The 21,983-nt window shown below is 37.4% G+C and overlaps 1 protein-coding gene across 1 annotated transcript in view; it reads left to right on the top strand.

Annotated features, from left to right (window-relative positions):
- Positions 1 to 20,139, top strand: part of LOC121323372 (multiple epidermal growth factor-like domains protein 6) — an 86,018-nt gene extending 65,879 nt beyond the window's left edge. Inside the window, exons 15-38 of the mRNA XM_041264403.1 lie at positions 2,951 to 3,079; positions 3,966 to 4,094; positions 4,198 to 4,332; positions 4,465 to 4,599; positions 5,510 to 5,635; positions 6,021 to 6,152; positions 6,633 to 6,761; positions 6,960 to 7,091; positions 7,643 to 7,771; positions 9,275 to 9,403; positions 9,765 to 9,893; positions 10,358 to 10,486; positions 10,822 to 10,950; positions 11,119 to 11,247; positions 12,216 to 12,344; positions 12,589 to 12,720; positions 13,773 to 13,901; positions 14,301 to 14,429; positions 14,931 to 15,059; positions 15,725 to 15,853; positions 16,516 to 16,644; positions 16,984 to 17,112; positions 17,216 to 17,344; positions 17,820 to 20,139. Of these exons, the coding sequence (XP_041120337.1) occupies positions 2,951 to 3,079; positions 3,966 to 4,094; positions 4,198 to 4,332; positions 4,465 to 4,599; positions 5,510 to 5,635; positions 6,021 to 6,152; positions 6,633 to 6,761; positions 6,960 to 7,091; positions 7,643 to 7,771; positions 9,275 to 9,403; positions 9,765 to 9,893; positions 10,358 to 10,486; positions 10,822 to 10,950; positions 11,119 to 11,247; positions 12,216 to 12,344; positions 12,589 to 12,720; positions 13,773 to 13,901; positions 14,301 to 14,429; positions 14,931 to 15,059; positions 15,725 to 15,853; positions 16,516 to 16,644; positions 16,984 to 17,112; positions 17,216 to 17,344; positions 17,820 to 17,899 (3,065 nt within the window). The 3' untranslated portion in view covers positions 17,900 to 20,139. The remainder of the gene's footprint in view (positions 1 to 2,950; positions 3,080 to 3,965; positions 4,095 to 4,197; positions 4,333 to 4,464; positions 4,600 to 5,509; positions 5,636 to 6,020; positions 6,153 to 6,632; positions 6,762 to 6,959; positions 7,092 to 7,642; positions 7,772 to 9,274; positions 9,404 to 9,764; positions 9,894 to 10,357; positions 10,487 to 10,821; positions 10,951 to 11,118; positions 11,248 to 12,215; positions 12,345 to 12,588; positions 12,721 to 13,772; positions 13,902 to 14,300; positions 14,430 to 14,930; positions 15,060 to 15,724; positions 15,854 to 16,515; positions 16,645 to 16,983; positions 17,113 to 17,215; positions 17,345 to 17,819) is intronic.
- Positions 20,140 to 21,983: the final 1,844 nt, after the last annotated feature.

Raw genomic sequence — 21,983 nt, 5'->3', positions numbered from 1 at the left:
TGCGGTCAAATAATCAAGGTCAAAATCGAGGTCAAAAAAAAAAAAGATCAGTGTAAATTTAGAAAATAAATTAACACTCAAAATGGGTGGTTGTCAAGGAGCCTAAATAAATATAGAGTTCAACGTCATAGACTTTGCTTCTGCTCTGCTTTTTTTACAAAATAGAAAAATATCAGATGAGGACAAAAGTAAAGTGCTGTACATTTTTTGTTCAGTGGGATTTAATAACAAAAATAAATAAAAATGTGTAAAAATAGCTAATTTTTCTAATTTTCAGACAGAAATGTACGTTGCACAACCTGCATGTAAAACATGGTACATTTTCATAAGAAAGAGGCAGATTTCTGTTTTTTTGATTTTTTTTTTTTTTTTTGTTTATTGCACCCCAGGGAAATGTATTTGGTAGTTCTGGATAGTGTTACTTGGTTATTGTGCTGATTACACCGTGTAACAAATTTTTTATTTTTTTTTTGGTTCCTGGGTAGTAAGTGTTATTTCCTAATTGCTTATGCCTCAAAAGTATAGAAAATGGCTATTATTCCCCACAAACTTTGCTTTTGTGACCAGGACAGTGCTATTTTGAAATTTACCTATTTTCCAGAACATTCCAGATAGATTCAGTGCTGAGTAAACTTGGAGTAACTTCTAGAACGTTCTAGAACTTTCCAGTAATATAAATAGTAGTATAAATACAGGGGCCATAAGCCCACCAGTTCAGTTTAGTTCCAACTGCCTAAGTGGATACATATCTGCATTTTTCTGAGATGGCATCAAGAGGCTGCAAGCATCCGGCAGACACATTTTGCTATGTCTGCGGCCAATTTATCAAGTCAAGAGCGAAAAAGTACTCCGTGGAAGCATCTTCTAAGATGTGTGAGGCCTACAAGGCATATTTTGGCATGCCTGTCGGGGATCAAGACAAACCCTGGCACTTCATTTCACCTGCAAGCACTGCAAAAAAACTCTGGAAGGTAAGATGGACAATTGTTGCTCGGAATTTTATGTTATAAAATTTGTTAAAATTTTTAAAATTGTAAAAGTTTTTAATTTTAAAATGTTTTACAATTTTCAGTGTTATTGAAAAAATATATCATATATGAAAAATGTAGTGAGAATCTCTTACAAAAATGTATTTTTGTAGGATGGAACAGAGGGGAAAAGAGAGCCATGAAGTTCGCTATCCCAAGAATTTGGCGGGAACCCACTTACCACTCAAGCAACTGCTACTTCTGCATGGTGGACCCTTCCAAACGTCGGACTGGCAAGAATGCACCTGCTATCACGTATCCGGACCTTCCTTCATCCATCACCCTGGTGCCACACTGCCATGAGCTCCCCATACCCACTCCTCCGGAGAGAGAGCAGCAAGTCAGAGAGCGAGGAAGACGTTGTAGATCCAGATGACAATTTCAGAGGTGGAGCTGAGGAGAGAAACCCATACTACCCCAACCAAAAAGACCTCAACGACTTGATTAGAGATCTTGGTCTCACCAAGTCCAATGCCGAGCTTTTGACATGCTAGGCTCAAGCAATGGAACTTGTTGGATGAAAGTGTGCAAGTTGCAGATCAGAGGAAGCGTCACCAACCTTTTTCCAGCTTCTTCACCCGTCAAGATGGGCTCTGCTTCTGCCACAATGTGACCAGTCTGTTCGAGGCAATCAGAATCGCCTGTAACCAGAATGAGTGGCGCCTCTTCATTGACAGCTCATCCAGGAGCCTCAAAGCTGTGCTGCTCCATAATGGTAACAAGTACCCGTCTCTTCCCCTGGCTCACTCGGTGCACCTCAAAGAGGATTACAACAGCATCAAGACCTTGCTGGACTCCTTGAAGTATGATGAGTTCGGCTGGGAGGTCATAGGAGACTTCAAAATGGTGGCATTCCTGATAGGTCTCCAAGGCGGTTTTACCAAGTTTCCCTGCTATCTTTGCCTTTGGGACAGCAGGGACACCAAGGCGCACTACCACAGGCGGGACTGGCCACAGCAGACCGAGTTCTCTGTGGGGAGGAACAACGTCAAGTGGGAGCCACTGGTGGACCCCCGGAAGGTGCTGATGCCACCACTGCACATCAAATTGGGCCTTATGAAACAATTTGTCAGAGCTCTAGATAAGGAGTCGGCAGCCTTCAAGTACCTTCAAGACTTCTTCTCTAAGCTGTCTGAGGCAAAGGTCAAAGCCGGTGTGTTCGTCAGACCACAGATAAAGAAGATCCTGGAGTACAATGAATCCCCCAAGAAGCTCACTAGTAAGGAGAAAGCGGCTTGGAACAGCTTTGTCGCAGTGGTTCGGGGCTTCCTGGGCAATCACAAGGCCGAAAACTATGTGGAGCTGGTTGAGACTCTGGTGAAGAACTACGGCACAATGGGCTGTAGGATGTCCCTCAAAGTCCATATCCTTGATGCTCATCTTGATAAATTCAAGGAGAACATGGGAGCGTACTCGGAGGAGCAAGGCGAGCGCTTCCACCAGGATATACTGGACTTTGAACGCCGCTACCAAGGACAGTATAACGAGAACATGATGGGAGACTACATTTGGGGGCTGATTCGTGAAAGTGATTTACAATATAATCTTAAATCTCGAAAAACTACTCACTTCTAAATCTTTTGTAGTCATTTTTGTATTACTTAGTATAAATACATGTTAATTTGGATTCATATGTTGTTTTTTTCTGACTTTATGTGAACGAAAAGACATTAATTCACCCGTTTTCTCATTTGAAATATGTAAATTTCAAAATATCACTGTCCTTGTCACAGAAGCAAAGTTTGTGGGGAATAATAGCCATTTTCTATACTTTTGAGGCATAAGCAATTAGGAAATAACACTTACTACCCAGGAACAAAAATTGTGTTACATAGTGTTATTTCAAGCCACGGTATCAATAGAGATATGTAAGGATAGTTCTGTATAATATTCTTGTTTTCTTTTAATCTTGTTTTCTCTAGCATGTCCTCAGGGAACTTTTGGGAAGGAATGCAACAGTATCTGTGAGTGTCAGAATGGAGGCACCTGTGACCCGGTGACAGGGAGATGCCGCTGTCCATCTGGAATTAATGGACAGTTCTGTGAACACGGTATGAGTTTCTCTTATTAGTTTTTTTTATTTTGAACAATTATTTTTAAAATTCATTTTTTCCCAATTTGGAATGCCCAATTATTGTTCAACCTGGCTCACTGCTGCAACCCCTGAACTAACTCGGGAGAAACTAAAACAAGCGCTCGCATCCTCCAAAACAAGTGCCGTTGGCTTTTTTTTTTTTTTTTTTTTTTAGCTGTGGAGCCATATCCAGAACTTACAAAGTTGGAAGATCAGACAGTTCTGAACTGTGTACAGGTTGGCCTGTAAGCACCCAGCCAGTCACAGGGGTCACTGGTGTGTGATGAGCCAAGGACCCTCTCTGACTTAACTCCTATCCTGCCCAGGCAGCGCTTGGCCATTTGTGCACCACCTGCTTGGAACTGTTGTCTGCAGTTGGCATTGGCATAGCTTGGATTTGAACTGGTGATCTCCAAGCTATAGGGCGCATCCTTCACTCTGGGCAGAGTACCTTTACCTGATGCGCCACTTAGGAGCCCCCATAAGTTTCCCTTACTCTTTAAAAGTCTATGGCTTAAGGGTGATGTTCTACAGCGTTCCAACAACGTATTCATGGCACAGTATCAGAGCACTGTATTTCATTTATTTATTACAGACACCATCAGGTATTTTCCTCTCGGAACCTGTTTGTGTAGAATCATTGTTATCATGCAATAATAACGTCATTGAGAAATATATGTACAGTACTCTAATTTCTTAACTGTGGGGGAAAAAATATATATATTTTTACATTATTTCAGTTGCCTTCAGAAATCAATTACTGTATAATTCAATAATTTTGCTGTATTGTTCACAAAATGTTTCCATTCAGCAGTTATTTTAATATGGTTTGTTAAATTATTATTATGTTTGAATTATCATAGGTTGCCCTAAGGGATTCTTTGGGAAGAGCTGCGACAGAAAATGTAACTGCCCGAACAATGGCTATTGTCACAGACTGTATGGAGCGTGTCAGTGCGACCCAGGCCTTTATGGGCTCTTCTGTCATTTAAGTAAGTAGTGAAAGTTGTGTTTTGCCTGTTAAATCTGTATTGGACTCAAGTGAAGGTAATATATATTTTATATTCCTTCATTTCTATTGTCATTGTGCTACAGCCTGTCCAAAATGGGTCTTTGGAGCTGGATGCTCTGAAGAATGCCAGTGCGAAGCAGCAAACTCTCTGGAATGCGATGCTAAAAATGGCACCTGCATTTGCAAGTCTGGTTACCATGGCGACGGGTGTCAAAAAAGTATGTTTTTCAATGCATGTCACTTGGTTTTCAGTGCAGATCACATGTTTTTTTTTCATGATGTGAGATATACCTTTATTTGGCAAGCTATCCCATTTTGTCTCTAATATTGGTAACATTTCGATACTGTAGAGTGTGGACCAGGGTTCCATGGAGCTGGCTGTAAGATGAAATGTAACTGTCCCTTCGGTGTGCCCTGTGACCATCAGACTGGAGAGTGCAAGCGACAGTGTTCTCCAGGGTTCCATGGAGAGAGATGCCAGCTTTGTAAGTATACTGGGCATATTAGAGTTCAAATGAATAGGGAAGACCATGGTAACTGGCACCAAAAAGACATATCCATTCTACATCTTTAAACAAGAAGTAATAAAGAAGTTCTGCAACAAATTGAAACACCATGAAGTACATGGGTACAAGAATCATGATCCATTAGGTATATTTATTGAAGTATACTGGCTGTTTTGATAAATAACCAATATGCAGTGCTTTATATGGTGACAATACATAACAATGCTTAAAATAGATCTCTGCAATACAAAATAGAATTCCTATACAGTTTACTATCCTACTGTATATGCCTCAATGCACTATTTTAATCATCTTCTTCACTGCTGGTTTAGCAAGTGGAACATAGACATTAGAGACTTCAGACTTGGATGAGCTTGAGATATTTAATAAAGTTTTATAGTTCTGTTTTTGCTATAATACAATTTCTTCATGGTAGATCAAAGATAATATTTTCAATTATTTCATCTTAATGCTTTGACCAGAATGATATATATATATATATATATATATATATATATATCTATATATATATATATATATATATTATGATATATATATATTATATTTGACTGGTACTTTGCTTTCAAAGTTTCGTCCATTAAAACACAATGTTAAATCTGTTTTTGTACAAAAAATGATTCAACTACGTTCACGGTTACTTGAAATATACTTCCATAGAATTTCTTTATCAATATACTGACAGATTTCTAATATATAGTATGCTTGTCAATAGTCAATTGTGGACTTTAAAGTTGTTTTTTTTTTACTGGAAAAAGAATAGTAATAATAATAATAATAATAATAATAATAATAATAATAATAATAATAATACCCTGCCACATACCGCTTTATACCTTTCATGTTTTAATGTTATTATTTCTTTACTCAGCTTGCAGCCCTGGGAAGTTTGGTGTTAACTGCCTCCAGACTTGTGACTGTGGAGGGGCACCCTGTGACTCCCGGACTGGTCAGTGCATCTGTCCTACTGGTAGAACTGGCCCAGCCTGTGAGAAAGGTGAATGCAAATCTCCTTCAAGCTCAACTTAGACAAGCTAATGCACCATAGTAAACAGGAGTTCGAAAGCCTTCCATAACCAAAATAGATCAACTGAAACAAGCCATTGTGACACCATTTGCGGCAGATTTACCTCCTGCATGGGGTGGACAAGGCAGTGGGAGTGGGAGGACAAACTTCACACTCAAAAAAAAAAATGTCCAGATGTGTTTTTCTTTTTTAAGTTACCCTAGTATACAGTAGTATGGTAGTGGTGAGCTCATCTGAAAGGGTTTGACTAGAACCAGCCGTTGGTGTTCGTGTTGAATCCTTGTACATGAAAAATTGCTAAGAACATTGAGCCACTGCCCAGGATAAACATGGTTATGATTAATTCTGTCCTTAGCCTGCCCGGAAGGTCTGTGGGGTATAAACTGTCAGTTCACATGTGGGATGTGTGCAAATCAAGCCATTTGTAACAAAGAAACTGGCAACTGTGACTGTCCTCCGGGGTTTGTTGGAAAATCCTGTGAAAAAGGTAAGGCATGCATTTCAAAGCATATTTATCACGTTCGCATCTGTGGCCTGCTCATTAGATGACAAATATGCCACAAACACTAGTCAGTCAGTCAGAGTTACACCTTTTTAAGAGGGTAGATCAGATCAAAATATCACAGTCATCTTAAGTATAACCTCTTAAATCTAAATAGAAAAAGATCAATCCCACTCTGGGTATGTGTCTTCCATCACGGATATTTTTTTTTTCAACAAATATATTGTCTCCAAACATATTTTAGTTAGAACCCCTCAAAATAACTGCAAATATCATATGACTTTTCATATACCATTTTAAAACCTTCTGAACAGCATCTGGTGTAACTACTGAGAACAAGAAATTATTCACTATTTCAGTATTACAACAACAGTCTGTGTTATTTTTTTTTTCTCAGTTTCACAAAAGTTGGATTTAAAAAGTACCCACATAGCTAGCTTTATTTGATGCTTTCCTTCTCTTCAGCTTGCCCCAGCGGGTATTATGGGCAAGGCTGCCTGCTTCTCTGTAACTGTAACAGCAAGGCCCAGTGTGACCATGTGACTGGTGAGTGTGTGTGCCCACCGGGATGGACTGGCCATCACTGTACGAGGGGTGAGTTTAACTCCACCAACCATTTCTGTTTACTTCACAGGAAAATTATGTAGATTATACAGGTCTCAGTTTAAGAATAACAACAAATGATGTTACAGCATATTTCACGTTTTGACACTTGTACATACAGTGCACGTATCTTGTAAGGTAGCTAACCTGTTGATTTAAGTCTAAGTGCATTGTATTTTTTGGTTTCAGTCTGTGATGCCGGTCGCTGGGGCAGACTGTGTGCTAATAAGTGTGAGTGTGATAACAGTGATGGAAGCTGTGACCCTGTGACTGGACTTTGTCTGTGTGAAGCAGGCTACACTGGAAAACGCTGTGAGCAAAGTTAGTATCATTGCCTTTAGCGTTTTATGTTTGTATTACCAAATTTAATCGGTTAACTAATTGAAGGAGAATGTCTTCATATTTACAAGGAGAGATTGTAGTTCTTGCCCAGGTTTATTCTGGTACTAAAAAGATAAAGGGATGGCTGTTCAGTGTAAGTAGTACAGTATAATCTTTTTTTTCTTTTCTTTTTTTTTTTTTATAAAGTTTGTGAAACGCTATTGGGCTTGTTTTGAAGCACAGAGTGCCTTTTGCCTTTGCACTTGCATATTCTTAAGCCTGGAAGGAAACATTTGAGTAATAGCAGCTTACTGGAACACCAGGTGCAGTTATAAAAGAGTAAGTAATTACTGGTTCAGTGAAGGTAAGTCTCTTCTCTGGGCCAGTACAACAATGCAGCATAAACTTCATAATCAAGGCCCTACTGCACTGTGGAACCTACAAACCCTAAGCATTGTATTCAATTTAGCACTATTTCTGAAATTCAGGAAACATGATTATGTGAATGTGATCACAGTGTGCTAATATTGTGGGATTGGCTTGCTTTGCAGAGTGTTCTGAGAACACTTATGGTCTTGCCTGCAAGTTCAGCTGTCAGTGTGAGAATGAAGCCACCTGTGATCATGTCAGTGGAGCCTGTAACTGTTCAGCTGGGTGGACTGGGACTTTCTGTGAAAGGCGTAAGTTACTGGCTTATATACAGTATGATAATACAGTGGTGCCCTACTACAGTGCTACATCAGTGAACATATTTAAATAGCTTAATGTTATATATGTTGTCTGACCTATAGTATTGTTAAACAACCTATATATATTGAACCACTTCAGCCAGACTTTTACATTTATCACATATACAGTATCTGTGCTCAGAGAGACGGTTTGACTTCAAAGCTAATGATAACAGCAATGGTGAGAAGTGAACATAGAGTGCCCCCTTCTGGACAAACTCAGCCAGTGCAGTTCCACACAAACTGGTTCTTCAGCAATAAAACGTAATGGGGTCTAAGCCTAGACAGCTGATTGATCTATTTAAAAACAACAGAATTTGGAATAAAACCAAACATACTTAAATCGTTTTTACCATGCAGATGGAAAAAAATGGATAGTTTTGTATATAAATACAAATGAACAATAAAAAATGGAAACAAATATTTTATTTAATTGGTAAACCATCAACATTTCTAGAGAATTTGTTTAAAATAAAATACTGTGTTGGATTACCTGTGTTTAACTTTTCTCTATTAAGTCAGCATGAGAAGAGTCAATGGACACATCATCTGGCTGCACCACGTATTTGATATTGGTTGTTAAAATGAATACATTATTGAGTTTTGTTTTGGTGTTCTGTCTGTAGCAACAGTAACTAACGTCTGTTTGATACCCTTTGGCACATAAGGGATCGAAGGAGGTACAGAAGACAAAATAGGATTACCGTTTTGGCACATATGTGCCCGGAAGCCTTTGGGCATCACCACTCCACAGCTGGATAAATTACAGCAGCACAGCTGTCTAATACTGCTCAAAGAAAAAGGTGTGTCCAGCTGGACATTTTACTGCAAAGCCACAGCGGAGCCAAGACCAGTGATCCAATAGATGTTAAAAACTGCACCCCCAGAGCAAAAAGTCCTGACACAAGAGCAAAGAGAACAAGCTGTCTGAGTAGATGTCAGAAAAGAGTTTAAAGGAACGAGATGGTTGGATATTGACAATAAAATACGGCAGAGGGGCTGGCAAGGTTTATTAAAGTAGCATCAAATTATATTTGTACTAATATTAAGGTGTTTCCCATGTGCAATGCTCATGCAGCAAAATCTAAACACTCTTGTTTTAAGCAAATTGGTGGAAGTATTGCCAACAATTAGCTTCTAAAGCAGTTGCCAGGAAGTTGCCTCTTGATTCAATGCCTTTAAACCCAGACATCATGAAAACATCTCTGCAGGTGTTCTAATTGTAGAGCCCTATTCAATGAGTTAAAGCCCTAGATGGTAAAGCATGTGGTCTTCTGACTTTAATCTGCCTCTGTACAGATGTGGTCTATGAGATAACTCAATTAGTACTGTTTCTTAAATTAATCGAGTAGCAGACCCTCAGCTTTCTGTAGTTGCTAAACATGCTGACTGGCTGTTTCTTAACACACACTGTCCTACCCATGATCTGAGGGATGTGTTTCCTGTTTCTGTTAGCGTGCCCGGATGGATTTTATGGTCTTGACTGTCACCAGATGTGTAACTGCAGAAATGGTGCCCGCTGTAACCACATCACAGGGGCATGCCACTGCCCTCCTGGCTGGGTGGGAACCAAGTGTAACCAGGGTAAGGATTTCACATTGTTAAAATCTGGCATGATTTAGAATAGCTCTTCCTTTTATGGAGGCCTGGGAAATATGCTGGAAATGTGTTACAAAAATGTCCAATGAGCTACGTTATTAAACGTTTTATGGGAAACATTGGAAGAAATATGTTGATAATAAAATAATGTATTTACTGGTGATGAGTGATGACAAACACATTATTATTATTATTATTATTATTATTATTATTATTATTATTATTGTTATGTTTTAGGTAGTAGTGGGCTTTGAAATTAGATGTATACCACATTGTGAATGCATTGTAGTTACTACTGTATGTAGTGAAAATTAATTGTGTGGTTCTCTTCCATCTTTCACCTCAGCATGCCAAAAGGATAGGTACGGCGAGGACTGCAGCCAGATCTGTAATTGTCACAATGGGGCAACATGTGATCATGTGACTGGCCAGTGTCACTGTGCTGCGGGATGGACAGAAGCTTCCTGTCAGCAGGGTAAGTCAGTTAATTGAATACTTATTATGTATATATGAACAAGGTTCATGGTGTATGTAAGTGCTAATTTATTTGGAGCTCTGACACAACAAAGTGAAGCCCCTCTCAACATGATTGCAGGCAGCCACGGCACATCATTTGAACATTTTATTTTTTAAACATTACAAAATAGTTTGGCAGATTTGTCAATTAATTAGTTAATCCCCTGGGATATTAGCTTCAATAAAACAATGAATCAGGATTTCAGATATGTAAAATGAGTATGTGCAATATTCATATTCCTTTAAACTATTGCAAAGTTTCCAAGTACGTGAAAAAATCGGCATCTTCTCAATAAACAAATGCTTTTGTGGAGGGTCACTAGATTACCGTCAGTTTTCTCATATACACATATAAAAAAATATTGCCTTAAATATATTGCACTGAGATAAGATTTCAGTAGTATTTCCTCTGTGTATGTTTAGCTTGCCCTGCTGGACTCTATGGTGTTGACTGCCGTCAACACTGCATTTGCAGAAACGGAGGCACATGTGATCCGATGACTGGCCAGTGCACTTGTCCTAAAGGCTGGACTGGAGTCGCCTGTGAACTCGGTGAGTCTTTCCCCGCTTGTTCAGTTAATATAAACTATTTACCAGCCCATATTAGTCAATATGAAAGTGGAAAAAGTGAGTGATTGAATTGCAAATTCATGATGTTAAATCACTGTAATAAAATCTGTCCATATAATTTGAGCAAGTTTGGCCAACTTCACTACCAGTGGTTTTTTGTTGGTTAACCATTTATTTCTATACTGTACTCATTGCAGAATTATATTACTATCATAGTGCTTCACCCGAACCTGCACTGGCATACATATACACGCACACAAGCTGTAATCTTTTTTGAGGTTGCAGGGATTTAATTTATTTTCACTTTCATTGTTTAGAATGTGAAGATGGCTTATTTGGAGCAGGATGCAAGCAGACTTGTAGCTGCAAGAACAGTGGAACCTGTAACAGACTCACTGGGGAATGTACCTGTAGCCCTGGTTGGACTGGCAATCAATGTGAAATAGGTGTGCTCATCAAGGAATGGCTACTAGAGCAGAACTATCCTGTTGTCAGCCGTATCATATTTAATTGCATGTTAAAATATGTTTAAGCAAATGTCTTCACATAAACATTTATGATTGAACATTGTTCCCACAGCCTAAGTAAATCCTGGTGTGTTTATTGTGTTTCAGCTTGCGCTGATGGTTACCATGGCAAGCACTGTGAGGAGAAGTGTATGTGTGATCATGGCTCTACTTGTCACCATGTGACAGGATTGTGTCATTGTGACCAAGGTTGGAGAGGGAGGAGGTGTGATAAACGTGAGTTCTTTGAAAGGTTGTTTCAGAATTTAATGAAGAGCAGATGTTTTTGTTTTTGCTGGCCATATAAAAAGTAAGAATATATTGCTCGGCTATTCCTTACTCCACCAAAACCAGACATAAATAATGAGCTGCTTTCTTGACGAGCCAACCAGGATTCATGGTATCTGCAAACACAAACATTTGGGTTGTGAGTTGAGACGGACTATTCCATTAATGGTTTAACAAAGTTGAAAGATGTGTTTGCGAGCCCATTCAGCTGTCACAAAGTGGAGAAAAAAATCATAAATTAATCATCAAGCTTTCAACAAAACACTGAGTAGAGAATATAGTTCTTTCCTCTTTGTAATTTATAAAGCGGAGTTGTTTATTTTTAAGGTAGTGGGTATGTGGCTCCTATTTTTTTTTCCTAGTATGCCTTTTCACTCCCATTATAGTGTGAAACATGTAGTGAAGTCTCTTAACTATGCACCCTAACTACAGCATTTTAAAGAAGCAACACTGGAAGTGGTAACAAAAGTCCCAAATTATAAACAGGATAAGCCAGTAAGAAACAGCTTAGGTATCAGAGCCTAAATATGCATATTGTAGTGAATTCTGTTCTCATTGTTTGTTGGAAATCCCCTCCAGTCCATAACAAAATCATAATCCATTAATGTAACATATTATGAGCTTTCAGTTTAGTAAATAATGAGTAGTAATAAGGGGCTTGCTGCTTCTATATTGAAATATCAATGTTGTTGAAACACAGCAGCTCTATGGAAAATACTGTATGTTATGTCATTGTTGTTTCCTATTAAAATCAGATGGTATCATGAAATAAAGTTTTTTGCAAGGGTATACTTTTTTTGTTGTTTATGAATATTTCTGTTTCTTACATTGTATTTAGTATTACTGAAAGACATTTTAATGTTAAGATAAGGTTGTGTTTTTTTGTTTTTTTGTTTTTTGTGGTTTGTCTTCTACAGCTTGTCTGCCCGGTTACTACGGTGATAACTGTGCCCTGCGCTGTGAATGCCTGCCTGGTGTGTCATGTAACCATGTGACTGGAGAATGTGGCTGCCCAATAGGATTTACTGGAAATGGCTGTGAAGAAAGTATGACATTTATTTGGCTCTGTGGTTTTATTACTATGGTTTATATTGGCAAGTAAATTTATTTTTGACATTTTCATTTTTAACACGTCCATTGCTTAAATTTCTAGAATGTAGACAACCGGTACGGAATTGTAAAGTAATGAATTGCTTGTTCAGCTCAAAGCTGTTGTTTTTTTGTGTGTGGTTTTTTGTTTGTATGTTTGTTTGTGTAGGTTTTTTGTCCTTATCTTCGGTTTTCTTTCAGCTTGCCCTTCAGGCACATATGGACAAAACTGTAACCAGCTGTGTCAATGCTCGGCTCAGAATGAACAATGTCACACTGCCACTGGGAAATGTACCTGCCTACCTGGTTACTACGGGAACCATTGTGACCTCAGTAAGTGTGACTAGCTAGGGAGATTTAAGTATTTTGGCAGGTTCAATGCAATGAACTGAGCATGACATAGTTTTAGAAGACAGATAATACAGTACAATTTTAAAACTTAAAGAGCGTTATCTGCATGTATTGCTACAACTGTTTAAATAACCTACCTGTCATTTTTATGTTCATTGTTAATATCCTGACAACTTTTTACACTTATAAGTTTAAAGTCTGTTTCAAAGCTTTTTTCAAATTGGCCACTCTAGTGCCCTGATAGTGTATGGATTTTTGTCCTTGTTGTCAAACAGCTAACAACACAGCAATAGCGATCCATGATAAGGTATGGAACAGAAAAGCCAGAGCACTTGTTGTAATGTTTTATTTATTTATATATTTTAATCACTCTTCCTGCAGTGATTTAGAGGACTAATCTCAAACCTCGGTGCACTAGAGCGACCATTCTGAAAAGAGCTTTTGAAACAGACTTTACATTTGTAAGTGTAAAAAATTGTCAGGATGCTAACAATGTACAGAAAAATTACAGGTACGTTATTTAAACAGTTGTAACAACATGTCAGATGTGTAACTATATTTTTCGAAACCCTGCTATTTACTCTTTAAATATTATACAGTTGAGGTGATATGTCACATGTCCATATGTTAGGACTAGAGCTGTTACCTGTTGCAGTAGTCATAGTAAGGTAGTCATAAAACATGATAATTACAGAAAACTACACATATCCATTATCAGTTGAGCTTTGTGGATAGTTTTGGAGCTAGAGAATGTTAAATATGTATTTCATTTCAAAATAATTGAAGTATTTGTTTATGGCAGTTAGGGATGCAGGTATTTAGCCAGATGTGGAATGTAGTCTCATTTGAACACTATTAAACACTGGGTGATTAGTTCAGTCAATACTGTGTCACTAACACCACTACTACAGTTTTTTTTGTAGATCTCTCTTCGTAGTGCTGACCAGGCCTAGCCTGCCTTTGCTTCTCAGAGCTGGAAACATTAGAATGCAGAGTTCTATTCATTCTGAACACAGCTAACTCTTTTCACTCAGAGTGCCCAGCTGGTACCTACGGCCCATATTGCAGTGAAAGCTGTAAATGTCAGAATGGAGGATACTGTGACTCAGTGACAGGGACCTGTGAATGCCCTCCGGGGTTCGTCGGAGCTGACTGTAGTAAGAGTAAGTCTCAACTATTTGTTACTTAAGGGAAAGTGATTAGGAAAAACCTGCAAGCTATCCGTAATTCCTTTTAAACTGTTTAAGCTAAAATAAAATAGCTGATATGGTGAAAAAAAAAGTGATATGCTTCATTACTGGGGAAAAAATTAAGGCAAGGGAAATATGATAACACATTGTGGTTTTTAAACTAGAAGGGACACTTGCTGTCGAACGAAAATCCATTGGAAAATCGAATGGAGGTGTTGTTAGTGCTTTTCAAAGTGAACAAATATATAGAAAGGGAATGTTCAGCTGCAAGCTAAACAGACCAGTAATTCTGAATGTAAATGTAGTTTATGTGACTTTTCTGTTGTTGCCTTGTTTCACAATTGAGTATGTTAATTCTAATGGATTGTTCAGGCTGCCCAAAAGATCGCTTTGGGAAGGACTGTGCCCAGGTGTGTTCTTGTGGTAAAGAAGGCCGGTGTGACTCAGTGACAGGCAGATGCACGTGTCCTCCTGGCCGAATTGGACAACGCTGTCAGCAAGGTACACTCTATTATTATTACATTGATAACAACATTGGCTTAAAAAGCTGTCTGGGACACAGCACCTTGAATCAGAAGTATTTAATTATTAGAAATCAGGTATATAGCGGGGACCAACATGTGTACTATATATAAGGCATAATCTGTATTTCAGTTGTGGCAAGATACATTGTGGGCCATATACTGTATATAAAACCAATTTCATGCACTGTGCAAACTGTGGGAATTAATAATTGCAGAATGTTTTACTGTTTTGTATTTTGACAAATTAAAAATCTATTTGGCGTTCCATTAATCAATACAATCATCTGTTGTTTAAATAAATAGCGGTAGTTGTATCTTACAAAAGATAATAATGTTTTTGTATACATAACAATGCAGATCTGAATGGATTGATATATTTTTACTGTAGCTGAGTTTATGAAATCTGAGCTGTTCTGCGGCTGAGGATGTTTTGTTTGCATGTATATACAGTAAGCTTTTGATTTTCTCCATGCTGCAGCTTGCCCCAGAGGAAGGTATGGGCAAAATTGCCAGCACACTTGCACTTGTCAAAATGATGGCATCTGTAACCAAGTCGATGGGATGTGTACTTGTGGACTGGGATGGACTGGGTCTCATTGCGAAAAAGGTATTGTTATCCAGTACAATATTCTGCATCTTACTGTACTTCATGGGGGATGCATATACAGTATCCAGCCACATGTTACACATACTGTAATTTCATTACCTGAACACCTTAATACAAAACATAATTTGGTATGCATTATATTACCAAAATTGCAGTATTTAGTTTTTTTTATATATATATATGTGTGTGTGTGTGTGTGTGTGTGTGTGTGTGTGTGTGTGTGTGTGTATATATATATATATATATACATACACACACACACACACATACAAGTTGCATTCAAAAGTTTACATACACCCAACAGAAATTTATAATGTCTAGAAAAGTCTTGAAAACAAAGAATTTTTGCATTTTTGCTGTTTTGCAAAATAATTGTAGATTGTAGACATTTCTTTTCACTTTTTTTCCTCATCTACAAAAGCAAAATTGCTACAAAAGATTTTTCCTAGAATTATTTGTTTTCGAAAAATTTCTAGAAATGATTCTTTCCACTGGGGGTGTATGTAAACTTTTGACTACAACTGTATATATTTATTCATAGCTGTTGCTGGGGTTATGTACAGCCAAATATTAACAGCTAAATGCTGGGTACTGTAAATACCAATATAATAAAATAACGATGCAGTATATTTTGTGTAGTGCTGATGTATATTGTTGTGTTGCAGAATGCCCTGCTGGTAAATACGGGGCAAACTGCCAGCTGAATTGCCTGTGTCAGAACAATGGGACTTGTGATCGGTTTTCAGGCTGCTGCCAATGCATTGATGGTTACTATGGACAAGCCTGTGAACACAGTATGTTTTTTTTTATTATTATTGTTGGCAGTGCATTGTGTAACAGGCTAGCTCTTGTAGTTACAGCTACATTGGGCCTAACTAACAATGTATGAAGTATATAAAATGTGTAACATGAACCACACAATTATAACGTTAACTTGCGGACAGCTCTACCCTTACAAAAATGTTTGAAAAATACCATTGGAAATACCTTTACAGTACCAGTGTATATACATTTTTATTTTTTTGGGGGGGATAAATGTTGCACAGTGGTTCCCTATACTGTGGCACATTGGTATTGATATGGTGTGTATTGGTTTATACCATTGTGACACCACTGGGCTATCATAGGAAAAGGGTACCACAGTGGTACCTGTTCTATAAATGGCTGCTAGAACATCAGTGTGTCTTCTGTTCTTCTATTTGATTGTCACTGTAGTGCCACTGTATTTCCATTGAAAGTTATTTGTTATTATCATAGGTGAGTTTTTTATTTTTATTTCTAAAGAATGATGTGGTACTGGACAAAGTGAGCTTCACAAATATCGGGGCTCTGTCTTCTTATTTCCTGGATAATTACATTAAAGGCATTAAAGCAAAGTGATCAGAAACTACAGAGTACTGGAATGTAAAGAAAGGTAGAGGTGTATCTGTATGAAGTTGTATTTTTTTGTTTGTAGGCTGCCCTCCTGGATTTTATGGTCTGTTCTGTACACGCACATGCGATTGTAAAAATGATGCTACATGTGACCCTGTGACTGGACAGTGTATTTGCCCAGCAGGTTATCATGGATTCCAGTGTGAGAAAGGTAATTGAAACATTCAAGAAGTAAATATTCACTTAAAAAAAGTTATGATTATGTAAATTGTAAAATAACACATTTATTTTATTGATACAAAATATAGTATTTTGCAGAAAGATGATAATGGTGGTGATGGTTTAATGATAATACAGTTTGATTAATGTATCATACTATAGTTCTATAATGTAGTTTAATACATCTATAATATGTGCCATAGCCTAAGCCTAAACTAAATCTAATTTAAGAATTTCTTATGTTCCCAAGCATGTTTATTTCTTTCTTTATTTTATTTATTTATATATCATACTTATCTTTGATTTATAAACACTGTGTCCTATTTGTTAGGGTGCGAGCGAGGGAGGTATGGAGAGACATGCCAGCAGCAATGTGATTGTGAAGGAGCAGGGCCCTGTCACCCAGTGACTGGAAAATGCTTTTGCCCTCCTGGCAGAAGTGGAGACCGGTGTGAGAATGGTAAAATACTGCTGTTTATATAATTGGAATAATCAGGCATCTAATATTAGGTAGGCTTTTCAAGTGCCTCCTGTAGTAACAGCCTGTTTATTTCTTCATACAGAATGTAGAAGTAATCAATATGGACCTGGGTGCTCTCTGTCTTGCCAGTGTGCAAGTCAAGCATTCTGTAACACTCAAAATGGAAACTGTGTCTGTCCTTTTCAGTGGATGGGGCCCACGTGTGCTGAAGGTAATACAAATAGGTTTTCATTGATTTCTCAAATATAGATAAAGTGTACAACTTAAAATAGCAATCTAATTACATGTAATGTGACAGTTGAGTTTGACCAACACATTTTTAGTCAGGTACTGCAGTACACCTCTACCCTTAGCTGAAATTCCTACTTGCCTGTCAACCTTGAGATACTGTCAAGTCTTCTATTTGTTCCAGTTCGTGTGGGGTTTTGTGATTTAGACAGACGTCTGCTGGGGGCTGAGTTGAGACCACCCGACAAATTGTACTAGTCAACTGAGTCCGGTTCAAATTCACGCTATAAATGAAACACATGAGTCTTGCGAGTGAATAGTCAATTCTGGAAATTTACTCTCCAGAACATCACCTCTTAAATACAACCCCAAAAACATATGGTGATGTCAGCTTGTATCGTACAACACCCTGTATGATATTCTCATATTAAATGTAATTGTATTGATCTTTCTTACAGGAGGACCCCCAAAACCCACTTCAAACCAGGACTACACTTCACAAGCACATAGAACCTCAAGGCATTTTTCACAATCTTAATTTTATGAAGATGATGTTAGACTGCATTATTTGAGCACATTTGAAAACCTCAAACCAGGAATCAATTAGTAGTGCGCAGTAAGGATGGTATTGATTCCACTAAACACATACAGTGTATAGTACGATGCAGATACTACAGCAGCCGTGAATGAAAGAGTGGGGTCCTTGTTTAAGGTGTTGCACATGTGTACATTATATTATATAAGACTGCGCTTCATGTAGGATTTGAAAATGGTTGTATCCTCATTTAAAAGGTGCTGATCAGTTAAGTAATTTAACTAGAATTCTTTACGGACCTATAAGTACATCTGAGCTGTGAAAAGCAATTACAGTACCTGAGCTTTTCAGAATGTGTTAAGATGATCTGATACAATGAATGGATTTTGCTTATGAAGAAGGCAATTCATAGTTCAACCAATAGGATGATAATGTTGTTTACTTTCCCACATGGTGCTTATCTAACACCAAACTTCATTGAAGGTGCTTATATTAATCATTGTACTGTAATCCATTGCTTTTGTGTTTCTTTTTTAAACTGATTTATATTTTAGAAATTTCTAACGTATGTAAAAGTACTTGTTTTGAAATAGAATGCTAGATACAATGTTTTAACTGCATATTAGTTTGTACATTTCCAATTTGAGAAAGTACAATTTAGCATAATGTTAACTGCAGCAATACTTTGTTGCCATGTTTTGTTAGGAATGTAGCCCTTATTGATTTAACTTGAAACATGTTATATCCGTGAACAATATTTAAGTGTGTTGAGTTGACAGATATTTTCTGATGATGAACGGTGTGTGATTGATAACATTTCTGTATCGTGTAAACATGTGAAAACATGTGCCTGTATAGGTTTATTATTAATTGTGTCTTATTATGTTAAAAAAAGGATTGTTTTACTCATGGACAAACAGACCAGTCCATCCTATTAGACAATCATTACTGTCAAATAACCAATAATCTGAAGGAACACAACAAACAAACAACCAAAACAGTTACATTAGTCAATGTAACAATACTGGGTTTATTTCAAAGCGATTCTATTTAGGTTTTAATACAGTTGAAGGGAAAAAAGATGTTTGAGTAGCGCACACTTCCAGTAACAGTGTGTATGGTACAGGTGGCATTTCATTCATACCACCTTTCATGAGCGTTGGGCAAGCTCAAGTGACAAGTGAAATTAATTAGGTAGTCTCAGTCTTGCCCCCAAGTGGACATTAGCCCACATTCGTAAAACAATTTGCCACAAATGTAGACCTATGAGGGACCTGCCTGTCCTCCGTGTCATTGTCCTACACTAATGGCAGATGACCCAACAGGAGAATACATTTTACTGTCTTTAAATTTCATTTAATAGAAAGGACTTAGGTTAGACTAAGTGGTCGATTTTGATCAGTCTTTACCCGACTGGGATAAAACATAGAGCATATTACAGCACCAAGAAATCCATCTGGATTACATCAACCATTTACTTTTGGTCTGACGGGTAACCACGGATAGATGGTTGATAAAAACATGGATGCAACAAACAAGAATGCAAAATAAATCCAGCTGTGGCTCCATAGAAACATTTTACACTTGCGTCAACACATTTTCATTTTATCTAGCTTTTCTGTTAAAAATATGACCTCCAGCCTTTGTAGCATTAGCACTTGCAAGTGGATAGTACTTTATTAATATGTAAATATTAAATATGTTTGGGACAATCTCAGGAAGATCATATGTCAGGAGGGTGGCATAAACCTGTACTGAACTTTTCTCTATAAAACTTTCTCCCATAACAGACATGTTGAACCTAGTGCTACTTTAAAAAGAAAACAATTTTTGATAATAAAGTAACACATTTATTAATTGAACAATTACTTATTAATTGTGTTAATGTACTTAATAGTATATATTCTTTCAATAAACATCTCCAATCTATAGCTTATTTACTGTAAATGTAATCAAGATATAAGAAGAACGCTGGGCTAATCCAGATGACGAAGATAAAGCTGGTAATTATTATTATTGGTGGTGGAGGTCATTGTGGTGGCATTCAAATCATTATTAGTTGGATTATTATTATAATAATTATCACAAACTGTAACTTGTTTTCTGGATCTGCACAATTCTAGTTAGAATTAGAAAGATTAGCATTTGTATGAAGAAACTGCATTCCACTGTATTTGTATTGCATTTAATAACTGGGTCAATAAATCATGCGTGGAGGAAAACACCACCAGAATTAAAATCAAGTCAAAGTGTGACTGTATTTAGCTGCTCTGCTGTTTTGATAACTAAGACAGACTGAAACACCCGAGGCCTTTAACAGAATTTTTTAAGTAGCACCAATTATGCAGCTGGAGTTATATGTAACAAACTTTTCAATGGTGCATTTACATCCAGTTATTTTCTAACTTCTAGAATATGGGTTGGCTTTGATCTCAATACATTATTCACTGTGGTTGAACTTGCCTAACTTTTAACATTAATTTGCATTGGCATGTTTAAATGAAGCTGAGCATCAATGTTAGCAGCTATGAATGTTCTGGACCATTAAGGTCAAGACAAATAATTTGGCCTGTCAATACTGCTGTGAGATGCTTATCTAGTAATTCTCCCACAATCAATGGAAATAAACATATTTTGGAAAGTTAGTTGGGCATGACATAAACCATACATATTATTGCTGTAAGACTAGCAAGCGACTAGATGAATTGCACATGCTCATTTTGGGAATGATTCATCTACAGATCAGAGGCTCCACATGAACCTCACATACTGTACATTGTTCATCCCTTTGATTGGATACATATCATGTGAGTATCCAATCACAATACAAGGAACTTCCAGGGGAACCCATCCAATCATATTGTTGCTAAAGACACAATCGCCTTAACAACACAGGGTACATAACCATAAGCATCAACAACAAAGTTCTTCCTAATGATACAGGCTGTACTGGGACCCTGCTGGAGTCGTTTGCTTTATAAGTGCTGCAAGGAGAAAAGGCATGAAATCACTGTTCACAGATTATGGGACGAAATAAACTACACTGCACATTTTAATGGTATTAACTCCAATACCAACGCTGGAAAGGTGCTTTTGTATAGTTTATGAAGAAATATATATTGTACTTAAGAATGTTGACCAATTTCTTTTTCTTCCTAAATGCAGAGACACCTACTATGAAACTTAACAAAAAAAGAAGAAAAAAACATTTTAAAAATGTAATGTCAGTTCTGTCCACCAGATGGCACCATAAACCGCTGAAGGACTTGCAGTTCTTGATACTTGGTATTTCGTATGTAGCAGCAGCACACCAAATCACTTAGCAACTGGACATTATTAATAGCATTCTTTTTTAATCTAGATACCCATAAAATACAGCCCTGGGTTAAAAATAAGGATACAACTTGTTGTTAAAAAGCTGCAGCATGTATTTCTCTGCAAGCATCTGCAACTCTCCAGCTGGATTGTAACAACTAGTCTTGATCAGAACAATAGTGCTGAATATCCAAAATATCTATTTACAGAAACGGCTTAGACATTCAATGTATTTCACCAGTTCATTTACAGATAATAAAACATAGTGTTAGAGTCCAATGTCTTTAAACAATGTCTTTAAACAATGTGAAACAGCAGCCTGCATGTGTCCACTAGCCCGGCAGTAGTGAAGCAATTCCATGTGCATTGGTATTAAAACAAAAAGGAGTCCTGTTAGGATCTGCCTCCATGGTTAAGTTTTATAAGGGATTCAACTTGCAGAAACTTGATATAAACATGATATAATGGATATAATCCTGGTTCTGTATATAGCACAAGATCCTATGGTTAACACATTGTAGTATCACAAATCTTCACAAGAACAGAACAGGTTGCTCTGATCACCTATTTGTTTCTCAATCACAGGCATGCCTGTAATCTAGACCTGGAGGTCAATCCAGTCCAAATGTTCGTAAATCAAATAAAGGTGTTTTATGGTCACATAAAGGAACACATCACTATTCAAATGATTAGGAAGAACATTAAACATTGCAAGATGTTCTTTGGAAAGATGAAACTTAAATACACCTGTTTGTTCATCCAATTTATGACT

This window comes from Polyodon spathula, chromosome 11 (genome assembly GCF_017654505.1).
Source record: "Polyodon spathula isolate WHYD16114869_AA chromosome 11, ASM1765450v1, whole genome shotgun sequence".
NCBI lineage: Eukaryota > Metazoa > Chordata > Actinopteri > Acipenseriformes > Polyodontidae > Polyodon > Polyodon spathula.
This window is presented reverse-complemented; position numbering and strand designations above follow the sequence as displayed.